The 13027-nt window shown below is 35.6% G+C and overlaps 1 protein-coding gene across 2 annotated transcripts; it reads left to right on the forward strand.

Moving 5' to 3' along the window:
* Positions 1-3410: 3410 nt before the first annotated feature.
* On the forward strand, positions 3411-11012 carry LOC141289464 (uncharacterized). Of its 2 annotated transcripts, XM_073821564.1 has the most exons (6): positions 3411-3489; positions 3582-3668; positions 7505-7787; positions 8070-8215; positions 8296-8620; positions 10646-11012. In XM_073821564.1, exons 2-6 carry the CDS (start codon positions 3584-3586, stop codon positions 10797-10799), a joined length of 993 nt encoding a protein of 330 aa, XP_073677665.1. In that variant the 5' UTR covers positions 3411-3489; positions 3582-3583; the 3' UTR covers positions 10800-11012. The 2 variants fall into 2 exon arrangements, with proteins under 2 accessions (XP_073677665.1, XP_073677666.1); XM_073821565.1 differs by lacking the exon at positions 3411-3489 and having other exon boundaries at positions 3546-3668.
* The last annotated feature ends 2015 nt before the right edge of the window (positions 11013-13027 follow it).

The raw sequence follows: 13027 nt of genomic DNA on the forward strand, positions 1-13027 counted from the left end.
GACAGATTCTCTGAGAAAAAAGTGGAAAGGAAAGGAGCAGTATCAGCACTCCTCCATAAACTTGAGAGTATGGATGAGGTGTTTGCCTTTTCATCTCTTTCACTGGATGTTGAAGCGCTCTAGTGCCATCTGTCATCAGTGATTGAAGGATTATTGATCCTATTAAGGAGCTGGCTGCTTTGAAGAATGGTACAACACTCTTAAAAATAAAGGTGTTTTAAAAGGTTCTTCACAGCGATGCCAAAGAAGAACCATTTTTGGTTCCAGAGGTGGGTAGAGTACTTATGGAAATATTTACTCAAGTATGAGTAAAAGTAACAATCTTAATAGTTACTTGAGTAAGAGTAAAAAAGTATCCGATGAAAAAAGTACTCAAGTAGCCAGTTACTAGTTACTTCTTGATGTGAAGTGAAGACCCTGAATTTAAAACTGTTTGGAAAGCACACCTCTCCTTGAAAACATTATATTTGTATTATATATATATATATATATATATATATATATATATATATATATATATATACACAGGGCTCACAAAATTTCTGGTAGCCCTTCGGGCAGGTACTCTTCAGTTTTTGGTAGCCCGAAACTTTATTTAACTAGCCCAAATAAAAAAAGACCTTTTTTTAAATATAGAAAATCAGATAGGAGTCTAATCAAAAATGTTTTTTAATACACAAATATAAACAAATATCAAGGAAGTAATTTTATTTCATTATATTTATTTCATTTAGTGTATCTGCAGAATTTTTAAATATTAATTTAAAGCAATTCATAACCATTTTTAAGATCTGCAAAAGTAAAATAAACAGTAATGGGATTGGACAATGTAAAGTAGAATATTAAGCCATAAAATGGCATGATTTCAAATTCAGATACAGTTTCACACAAAAAAAATATGTTACACTATGGCATTTCATCCTTTATAACATTAAAAGAGATAAATTGAGTATATAATTTATTATATTTATTTGAAACATAAATATTACTGTACTTGTTTAGATTTTTAGAAGGCACCTTAACTTTTTACATTTAGCTACAACTGTGTTTGCTGCATAAAAACATGGGTCGACAATTGACCATAAACAGCTGAAAAAAAATGTATTGGAAATGAAAAATTAATTATCTGTCACGTGGGGGCGCTTTAGGAGCGCTGAAATATTACGGTTTCCATAGTAACAGCTGTATACACAGCAGTATCAACGCAGTTTTATCAGACATGAAATGAAAATTCCAACGACATGTTTCTGAGGACAGTAACGGAGGAACGCCATCAAATGTAGAGAAGTAAAAGTAAAGTTTTTTCACTATAAATGTACTTGAGTAAGAGTAAAAGTACCTATCTTTAAATATACTCTAAGGCCCGGTTTCACAGACAGGGCTTAGACTAAGCCAGGATTAGGACATAGTTCAATTAGGACATAGTCATTTTTATAAACATGCTTAGAAAAAAAAAACATTACAGGTGTGCATCTTGAGACAAAACAAAGGCACTGATATATTTTAAGATCAATCAGTGCAATTTTGTTTCAGTTGAAACAGCTCAGACTTACATTTTAGTCTAGGACTAGGCTTAAGCCTTGTCTGTGAAACCGGGGGTAAAAGTACTAGTTACCCCAAAAATTTACTCAAGTAAATGTAACGAAGTAAATGTAATTCGTTACTACCCACCTGTTTGGTTCCACAAAGAACCATTCAGTCAAATGTTCTTTAAAGAACTTTTTCTTGCCTTTTTATAATCTGAAGAACCTTCTTTTGCGACAAAGAACCTTTAATGAAACTGAAAGGTTCTTCAGATGTGAAAGGTTCTTTATGGAACCATTTAGACAAACAGGTTTTTCTATGGCATCATGAAGCATCTTTATTTTTATGTGTGTATAGTAGGATCCTATTCCAAACAGCCATTATAATGTGTATTGTTTTTCACTTATGTTCTCTTTTCTTTCACTTTCTTTCAAGTTGTACTGTTATTTCTGTGAGACCATGACTCCATGCTCCATGACTGTGTGTTGTGAATGTGCTGCTGGACTTCACATCAGTCATGGGTTGGTATTTCTACAAGATGCTGTGCAAGATTCTCGATTTTCACTTTGCATCTGCTCACTGTGGCACTGCAAGGATAGCAAGCCATACAGGTATTTCTCTACCAAGGAATGATGACTATAGACAGGCTAATATAATCAACAGTGAAATTTTCAAATTATGGTGTCAGATGTAAAGCATTTAAAAGCTATCTTCGGCGCACTTTCACAAGAGTAGCCTATATGCTGGGTCGAAAAGCTCTCAAATTTTGTTTCTCAGATTGGGTGAACAATCCCTTAAATTCTCAAATGCTGGGATTTGTCCAAAATAGATGGACATGGATTGATTTTAGCAGATAGCACTTTTAAGCGTCTTTGCTGGTGATTATAAGTCTGAGCTGTTTCAAGTGAAAGAAACCTGTACTGACTGATCTTAAAATATATCAGTGCCTTTGTTTTGTCTCAAGATGCACACCAGTAATGTTTTAAAAGGCACGTTTATAAAAATGACTTATATGTCTTAATCAAACTATGGCCTAATCCTGGTTTAGGCTAAGCCCTGTCTATGAAACCAGACCTAAAGGTTGTATGTTTAAACCCATCAAAGAAAAATTCACGAGTTACCATCATTTTTGTCACTGCCTCAGGTTGACTCTTCTTGTAATAAAAGTCTACTGTAAATCACTTTTAACAAGAATACAAGATGGACATGAACTGATTTTAGCAAGTATAGGACCAATGGAATAACACAGCACTTTTAAGCGTCTTTGCTGGTCATTATGCAGTCTTAAGCTTTTATATATTGACTTGTAGGTAAATCAATATTCCAGATTAAATATAACAGTCATACCTTAGTTTGTACAACAATCAAAATAAAATGAGAGAGATCATACTGTTTTGACCTTTTTCCCTTTATATATTTCAGACAATCTTGTGTGACTGAAATAGGAACATAGTGTAAGCATGTCTGCAAAAGACATGTTTTAAGAATGTTTGTGCCCTTATACGCTTATCTTATCTGCTACAAAAGAGGAAACATGAAATGGCAAAGGTGAAATAAAAAAAATGCTTGCATAATATCCTCAGTTGACCAGAGATATGCAACTTCTTTTTTTAATCTCGATGAAAGACATGTCATCCAAACAGAATCATTTTAGCTCTAAAACTCTGAAGCTCTGAATTCTTATAAAGTTCATTTCATTTGACAATTTATTTATCTTGATGCTGCACCAAAACTCTGGTTCATGGTCTGCTAATATAAATATACTATAAAACACACTGACAATGGTTTGCATAACAATGGTGACTTGTGATCTGTATCTAGTAGGCACACCCTTGGTGTTGTGGTGTCACACAACTTCTTGATCTCTGCCACATTTCAAAAGGAATCAGATCTGCAACAATTAAACAACAGTAGAGGACACAAATCTCAGTGGGTGCTGCGCATTACATTGAAAATCTATTACAGGTAGTTTAGTTGGGCATCTAAAATATTTAAATATGTATTGCAGGCAGAATAACAAGAAGAATCTGCAAGAGTTTTCTATCTTTGTTTTATAGGAATGGCAGAATTGCAGCTTCTGATGATCACCATGGCTGGGATAGTACTCATCTCTGTGGGACCTTGTATAGCTTTTCGGATCACAGGTAAACAATGTTTAAGTGTGTTTAGTTTTGGCATTCATCTGTTTAGTTAGGGTGACCATATGTCCTCTTTTTTTCCTGGACATGCCCTAGCAATGCATATACACAAAACCAGTGATAAGGACAGTTTTTTGAAAATTGCCAATATTTGGCCAAAATACGGCTGTTTGAAAATCTGGAAACTGAGGGTGCAAAAAAATCTAAATCTTGAAAAAATTGCCTTTGAAGATGTCCAACTTAAATTGTTGGCAATGCATATTACCAATCAAAAAATTTGTTTGATATATTTATGGTAGAAAATGTACAAAATATTTTAATTGAACATATCCTAATGATGTTTGGCATAAAAGAAAAAAACGATCATTTTGACCCATAAATTGTATTTTTGGCTTTTTTTTTTTTTTTGGACTTACGACTGGTTTTGTGGTCCAGGGTTGCATATGATAAAACCCAGACATTTTATGCAATTTAGACATCCTGGACAGGACATGTTTGGAAAAAAAGAGAGAGCATATGGTCACTTCAAATGATTAGGAAATGCAACATCAAATGCAAAAACATTATATAATATCTAGTGTGACTAGGTTTGCAGTGTTGATGTATATTTAACACACAAGTTGCCTCTGTGATTAAGGATCTGGGCTAGTACTCTAACCCCTGGTTTCACAAACAAGGCTTAAGCCTAGTCCTAGACTAAAATGTAAGTCTGAGCTGTTTCAAGTGAAAGAAACCTGTACTGACTGATCTTAAAATATATCAGTGCCTTTGTTTTGTCTCAAGATGCACACCAGTAATGTTTTAAAAGGCACGTTTATAAAAATGACTTAAATGTCTTAATCAAACTATGTCCTAATCCTGGTTTAGGCTAAGCCCTGTCTATGAAACCAGACCTAAAGGTTGTATGTTTAAACCCCTCAATGAAAAATTCACAAGTTACCATCATTTATGTCACTGCCTCAGGTTGACTCTTCTTGTAATAAAAGTCTACTGTAAATCACTTTTAACAAGAATAGCTGAGAATAAAGCCTATTGCATGTCGTAAAAGTGATGTATCATCTATGTCAGTTCTTTAGTTGGGCAAAAATTGCAACATCAGACAGAGATACAGAGAAAGATTATTTTGTGGTATTCTTAGAAACAGTTTTTTTTTTAGACTTGCTGTTGTTGCTGAATCTACGGCACCATGGCAAAATAATAATTTGTGAGCCTGGACCACAAAACCAGTGATAAGGGTCAACCAGGAAGCTGAATAAATAAGCTTTCCATTGATGTATGGTTTGTTTGAAAAGCTGGGATCTGAGGGTGCAAAAAATCTAAATATTAAGAAAATTGCCGTTAAAGTTGTCCAAATGAAGTTCTTAACAATGCATAGTACTAATCAAAAATTACGTTTTGATATATTTATGGAGATAAATTAATCATAAAGTGTTAACTTTTTTTTATAACTTAATTAGAAGCACCACAAATATTATTTGTCTTGTGTACATAGGGACTACTAGCACAAATTTAGAAATTTGTTTTCAAGTACAAAGTAAAATCAAAATTTAAAGAAAGCTCTATAGAAGCTTTACTTGCAATTTTATGTTGTGTCATGTGTTTCATTGAGTAATCAAAGTTTCATACATTAGCTATCTTCACTTGAACACTTGGGTCAAGTACAGGAAACAAGTCATGTACTGTACACCGCGTTCCAAATTATTATGCAAATTGGATGTAAGTGTCATAAACACACAGTTTTTTGTTTTTCAATTAAACTCATGGATGGTATTGTGTCTCATGGCTCTTTGGATCACTGAAATGAATCTCAGACACCTGTGATGAATAGTTTGCCAAATGAGCCCAATTAAAGGAAAAGTACTTAAGAAGGATGTTCCACATTATTAAGCAGGCCACAGGTTTCAAGCAATATGGGGAAGAAAAAGATCTCTCTGCTGCCGAAAAGCGTCAAATAGTGCAATGCTTTGGACAAGGTATGAAAACATTAGATATTTCACGAAAACGTAAGCGTGATCATTGTACTGTGAAGAGATTTGAGGCTGATTCAGAGCACAGACAGGTTCGTGCAGGTAAAGGCAGAATGAGGAAGGTTTCTGCCAGACAAATTCATCAGATTAAGAGAGCAGCTACTAAAATGCCATTACAAAGTAGCAAACAGGTTTTTGAAGCTGCTGGTGCCTCTGGAGTCCCGCGAACATCAAGGTGTATCCTCCAGAGGCTTGCAGTTGTGCATAAACCTACTATTTGGCCACTCCTAACCAATGCTCACAAGCAGAAACGGTTGCAGTGGGCCCAGACATACATGAAGACTCATTTTCAAACAGTCTTGTTTACTGATGAGTGTTGTGCATCTTTGGATGGTCCAGATGGATGGAGTAGTGGATGGAACATGTCCCAACAAGGCTGCGACCACAACAAGGAGGTGGCGTTTTTGGCCGGAATCATAGGGAGAGAGCTGGTTGGCCCCTTTAGGATCCCTAAAGGTATTAAAATGACCTCGGCAAAGTATGTCGAGTTTTTGACTGACCACTTTCTTTCATGGTACAAAAAGAAGAACTGTGCCTTCCGTAGCAAAATCATCTTCATGCATGACAATGCACCATCTCATGCTGCAAATAATACCTCTGTGTCATTGGCTGCTATCTGCATAAAAGATGAGAAACTCATGGTGTGGCCACCATCCTCCCCTGACCTCAACCAGATTGAGAACCTTTGGAGCATCCTCAAGCAAAAGATCTATGAGGGTGGGAGGCAGTTCACATCAAAACAGCAGCTCTGTGAGGCTATTCTGGCATCCTGCAAACAAATTCAATCAGAAACTCTCCAAAAACTCACAAATTCAATGGATGCAAGAATTGTGATAGCGATATCAAAGAAGGGGTCCTATGGTAAGATGTAACTTGCCCAGTTAGGATGTTTTTGATTGAAATAGCTTTTGATTTCAGTAAATATGACCACCTAATGCTGCAAATTCAGCAAAAGACATTTTCAATTCTTTACAATCTATACAATGTTTTAACTCTGTTGTGCATAATAATGTGGAACAGTGCATTTTCAGTTTTTTATTTTTGAAATAAATACTGTTATCATTAGGTTTGTTCAATAAAATTCGAATTATACCCTAATGGTTGATGACTTAAAAATTATACTGACTGTCATTTGCATTGACTAATTATGAAAACCAGAGTAAGATATCATTTGCATAATAATTTGGAACGCGGTGTAAGTAGACAAGTGTTCAAATGCAAAGTCCACATGTGTGGGTATTGAGCAACCCAGGCTCATGAAAATACATCATAGACTTGTCCGTGCTACATTTCTGCAACATCATAATTACGTGTATAATATATTATTAATTACATTTTTCAGTATTTAGATTTTTTGCACCCTCAGATTTCAGATTTTCAAATAGTTGTATCTCGGCCAAATATTGTTCTATCCTAACAAACCATACATCAATGAAAGCTTTATTCATCTTTCAGATAATGTGTAAATTTTAATTAAAAAAAAAAATACCCTTATGACTGGTTTTGTGGCCCAGGGTCACATTTCTGAACAATGTCTCTTATGATGTTGCTTATAAGCCTGTCATTTTTAATGATTGAACGTATGAGGCATACTATTTAATAAATAGTTGCCTTAAACACAGCCATGTGTATTTTACAGAGAGAAAATCTCTTGAATGTGCAAGCAAAGATGACATTACAAGTAAAATCTTTTCAAACGAATCGGAAACATTTCAGGAATTTGTATTGATAATCTGTACTAAATGCAAGGGTTCACATATACAATCCAATTATTTTACATTAATATTCTTTATTCTCTGTCTCTAACATTCACAGGAAATATTGCTTTAAAAAAAATGACCTACCAGTCCATTGACTTTTTGAACGGAGATACTGCTTTCAAAGCTGTTGATGGAAATCGAGCAACAAACTTAGCAAATGGTTCCTGCACTTACATAACTGCCAAAAGAAACCCCTGGTGGAGAGTAACCCTGCAAAAGCCATACAAAATTGTCATGGTTTCAATCACCAACCGGGGGGACTGTTGTGCTGGTAGGATCAGTGGAGCAGAGATTCGTATTGGCAACAGCCTTGTCAATGACGGCAACCAGAATCAGCTGTAAGAGACCTTGTTAAAGGGATAGTTCACCCAAAAATGACTCACCCTCATGTCGTTCCAAACCTGTAAGACCATTGTTTGTCTTCAAGTTAATATATTTTAAATAAATATCTTAATTTGTGTTTCAAAGACGAACTAAGCTCTTATAGGTTTAGAACGACATGAGGTTAAGTAATTAATGACAGAATTTTCATTTTTCCCTTTAAGTTGTTGCTATTGCTTAAGTCATACTAAAAAAAAATACAACCAGAATGTGAGATCATTCATTTTTATATTTTTTAGGGTTACAAGAATGTATTCCATGCTGCCTGGGAAAACACACAAGTTCAAATTCAGCCCAGTAGAGGGACAGCATGTAAATGTAGTCCTACCAGGAGAGGATCGCATTCTGACATTATGTGAAGTAGAAGTGTACGCAGTCTCTGAAGGTAAAACGGTCACAAATGTGATGTTTGTGAGTGAATATTATAACACTGTCTATAACTTTTCATACTTCTTTATATCTCAGACATGGTAGCAATGTTACACTCCGAGATGATCAATGTGGCACCGAACGGACGAGCCACCCAGTCCAGTGTGAACCGAGGTCCTACAGCGTGCCTGAGTCTTGCACAAAATGCCATTGATGGTAACCAACAATATGACCTATTCAAAGGTTCTTGCACTCAAACGGACACTGAAAGTGATCCCTGGTGGAGAGTGGATCTGATGAAGACGTATACAATTGCATCAGTGGCTATTACCAACCGCGGCGACTGCTGCTCTGAACAACTAAATGGAGCGGTGATTCACATTGGAGATTCACTGGAGTCTGAGGGCCGTGCAAACCCAGTGTAAGGAGTGCTATTTCTTGAACGCATATGTAAAGACTTTGTAGAGCATATGTATTATTTGAATATTATTATTTAAAGGGTTAAGTCACGCAAAAATTACTCACCCTTATGTCATTCCAAACCTGTAAGACCTTTGTTCATCTTCAGAACAAAAATTAAGATATTTTTGATGAAATCTGAGAGCTTTCTGACCCTGCATAGACAACAACACAACTGACACGTTCAAGGCCCAGAAAGGTATGATAGTAAGGACATTGTTAAAATAGTCCATGTGACATCAGTGGTTCAATCGTAATGTTATTAAGCTACGAGAATACTCTTTAGAACATGCAATGACCGAAGAGAAGAAATTTTTGTTTTCATTATGCACAACAGGTATTCTCATTGCTTCATAACATTTATCGTTGAACCACTGATGTCACATGGACTATTTTAATGATATCCTTACTGCCTTTGGCCGCGATCACACTGAACGCGTTTTTGCAGTGAGAGGCGCCTTTTTTGAATGGTTTTCTGTTGGCAGTGAGCGTTCTGCGCGCTGCTTATGTGCCCCGGGCGCCTCGCGTTTTCGCCGCCTGCTGCGCCTTGCGTTTTTGCAGAAGCGCTCTGAGCGCCTGAAGTTGAAAAAAAGCAACTCTGAGCGGAAAAACGCCTGACGTCATTTGCGTTTTTTCCATTGTCCAAGTGAATGAATGGAGAGGCGGGCCTTCTGTTGTGGTGACGAAAGTTTACCGTTGCTTAAAAAGTCCGGAGACTGCAAGAAATGGAGGAGAAACTTTTGGTGTCTGTCGTGGGTAACCCGGAGCTGTATTTTTTAGGGTTTCTGCTAATATGACAGTTTAATTAACAGCAAAAACCAAAGATTTTAGAGCGCTGGCACTATAATCCTTTGATTTGACTGACAGAACAGCTGTTTTGGTCGTTGCCTAGCAACATAAAACAACGGCAGCACACTGCCTTTTATTAAAAGTCACCAAAAAAAGGCAGTGCTGTGCGCCTCGCATTTTTAGAACTAAAAGACGCGTTTGGTGTGATCGTGGCCTTTCTGGGCCTTAAACGTTTCAGCTGCATTGCCGCTTATGCAGGATTAGAAAGCTGTCAGATTTTATCAAAAAAAAAAAAAGATGAACAATGCGGTTTCATTTGCTGAAATTCTTTGGTTTTTCAGCATTTTTGTATTTGAACCCTTTCCAACAATGACTGTATGATGTTGAGATCCATCTTCTCAGACCCAGGACAACCGAGGGACTCATATGCAACTATTACAGAAGGTTCAGAAGCTCACTGATGCTCCAGAAGGAAAAACAGTGCATTATGAGACAGGGGTGTAAACTTTTGAACAGAATGAAGATGTGTACATTTCATAAATATGCCTAAATAACATATTTTTTTTTTATTAGTGCTGCCCTTCAGAAGCTACAGAAGATACTTACATGTTTCCCAGAAGACAAAATGAGTTAAATTTACTCTTCTTTGATCTTCAGTGAGCGTTTGAACCTTCTGTAATAGTTGCATATGAGTCCCTCAGTTGTCCTCAATGTAAAAAGATGGATTTCAAAATCATACAGTCTTTGTTGGAAAGAGTTGAAATACACACAAATGCTGAATAACCAAAGAATTTGGGGGACCTGAAAGATTTTTTTAAGAACAGCAGGCAGCTTAACTGTTCAGGACAAACAAGGTACTCATGAACAACTGGATTATTCAAGTAACAACGCAGTGTTAAGAATCAAGTGCGTGTAAACTTTTGAACAGGGTCATTTTTATAAATTCAACTATTATTTTATCTTGTGGACTATATGTAAAGGTCTTTTATGTGAAACATCTTATTCAGGGCAGTTATAAAAAAAAAAAAAATGGTATAATTCCTTTTATTTTGGCAAAATAATGACCATTTTGCAGATTCTGCAAGGTATATGTAAACTTTTGACTTCAACTGTACATACACAACTTATGTGATGAAGGCATAATTGTATTTCTACTCTCTCTTCCTTATTCTCTTCTCTTCTTCTCACTCTTATTCAGGTGTGTTAAAGTGTCCTTAATCCCTGCGGGAGGGACGGGGATGTTCAGATGTGATGGTGTACTACAAGGCCGTTATGTGACTGTGGCTCTTCCAGGAGAAGACAGGACTCTGAGCTTGTGTGAAGTGGAGGTGTTCGGGATTCCAACTGATTAATATAGTAGGCAAATAACAACCCACCTAATTTCTATATGACTTAATAATTTGTACTCTGGTAACATGTCAATTCAATTCAATACCGTTAAGTTTTTGCAATGGAAAACATTGTCTTAAAACTCATGTAACATGAAATTAAATTCCTACTTTACTTCCAGTTAAATTTAAAAGCTTGTATAAATGTAAGCCATTAATATCAGCTGGTTTTAATAAAAACTGTGCATTCAACCACTTGATGTCACTATTGCTTTAACTTCACTTGAAGGAAATTTTAAGCAACTTTCTGAAAGCTGAATATATGTAATACTATGCAAAAACTGCTGCTTGATTATTTCACTCTGAATTGAGAGTTAAACCCAGCTAAACTGTTTCTGTTGATCCTAAACCAAAGCTAACACGGCATGCATCACTAAATCAAAAGTGATCATTTCTTGTAGGATCAATATTGATTCAATAGTGGTGCAAGATATGCATTCAAAACTGTGCTGACGTTTGGGATCATTCATTGATATTTTGTAAACAGGAATCAGCCTGTTTCTTTTCCACAGTGAATTGAGAATGACAACTTTTCATCATAATAATTGAATTTGGAGCAGCTGTATGCTTTGAAACGAGGTTGTCCTTCTGATAGACCATCTGTGCTTCTCCAAAGCTCTTGGATAGAATTTTTTGCAAGCTATCTGTCAATTTTCTGGACAAAATACTGTTGTGGAAAAGGATAAAATGTGAATCTGATTATTTTAATATCACTGACAAAAAGACATCTCACAGCTCTACAGTTTTGACAATCATTTTAGCAGGTTTTGGCATTTCACTGTGTTGTCAAAGATGCCAAATTGTCAGTTGTGCCAGTTGAGAACATGAAAATCATATACTACATGAACATATGCTAATATTAAATACATTTTCAGATTCACATTGGCAGACTGAATAGAAGTTACACTCTAGTCAAGGTTAAAAAAAGCATAATTGGATAAGACTTTGATAAGAATGACTTTATGATAGTAGGCTATATGACATTAAATATTACTGTCCTTCTGGTCAAAAGTGCTATATTGTGCTAATGGCAATGGGTTAATATGTCGACAAAATAATAACATCCCTAATTTTCTAAATTTTACATTAAGAACTCACTGGGAAGTGTCAATTAAGATTATTGGAGTATGTTTTACAAGCAAATATTATAAAGTTAGTTTTGTCACTGTTTACAAGTACAGTTGAAGTCAAAAGTTTACATACAGAATCTGCCAAATGTTATTGTACCAAAATAAGAGGGGTAATACAAAATGCATGTTATTTTTTATTTATTACTGACCTGAATAAGATATTTCACATAAAATACTTTTACATATAGTCCACAGGAGAAAATAATAGTTTAATTTATAAAAATGACCCAGTTCAAAAGTTTACATACTCTTGTTTCTCAATACTGTGTTGTTACCTGAATGATCCACAGCTGTTTTTGTTTTTTTAGTTGTTCATCCTGAACACTTAAACTGCCTGCTGTTCTTCAGGAAAGTCCTTCAGGTCCCACAAATTCTTTGGTTTTTCAGCATGTTTGTGTATTTTAACCCTTTCTAACAATGACTGTATGACTTTGAGATCCGTCTTTTCACACTGAGGACAACTGAGGGACTCATATGCAACTATTACAGAAGGTTCAAACACTCACTGATGCTGTTTGAAACTGTTTGAATTTTGAAAATCAGGGTAAATTGAACTTATTTTGTCTTCTGGGAAACATGTAAGTATTTTCTGTAGCTTCTAAAGGGCAGTACTAAATTGGAAAAAAAAATATTTAGGCAAAATAAGAAAAATGTATAGATTACGTCTTCATTCTGTTCAAAAGTTTTCACTCCCTCAGCTCTTAATGTATATTTTTTTCCTTCTGGAGTATCAGTGAGCGTTTGAACCTTCTGTAATAGTTGAGTCCCTCAGTTGTCCTCAGTGTGAAAAGATGGATCAAAAATGATGCAGTCATTGTTGGAAATACACAAAAAATGCTGAAAAACCAAAGAATTTGTGAGACCTGAAGGGTTTTTCTGTTCAGGACAAACAAGGGACTCATGCACAGCTATCACTAAAACAAACACTGCTGTGGATCATTCAGGTAACTACACAGTATTAAGAATCAAGTCTGTTTAAACTTTTGAACTGGGTCATTTTAATACATTTTACTATTATTTTCTCTTGTGGACTATATTTAAATGTTTTTTTATGTGAAATAT

Source organism: Garra rufa, chromosome 17, assembly GCF_049309525.1.
Source record: "Garra rufa chromosome 17, GarRuf1.0, whole genome shotgun sequence".
NCBI lineage: Eukaryota > Metazoa > Chordata > Actinopteri > Cypriniformes > Cyprinidae > Garra > Garra rufa.

Bases quoted from the DNA above. Each gene is read 5' to 3' on its own strand.
- LOC141289464 (XM_073821564.1), top strand. From the start codon at position 3,584: ATGGCAGAATTGCAGCTTCTGATGATCACCATGGCTGGGATAGTACTC. The intron at 3,669-7,504 runs GTAAACAATGTT...TAACATTCACAG, and splicing joins TATAGCTTTTCGGATCACAG to GAAATATTGCTTTAAAAAAA. The intron at 8,216-8,295 runs GTAAAACGGTCA...TTTATATCTCAG, and splicing joins AGTGTACGCAGTCTCTGAAG to ACATGGTAGCAATGTTACAC.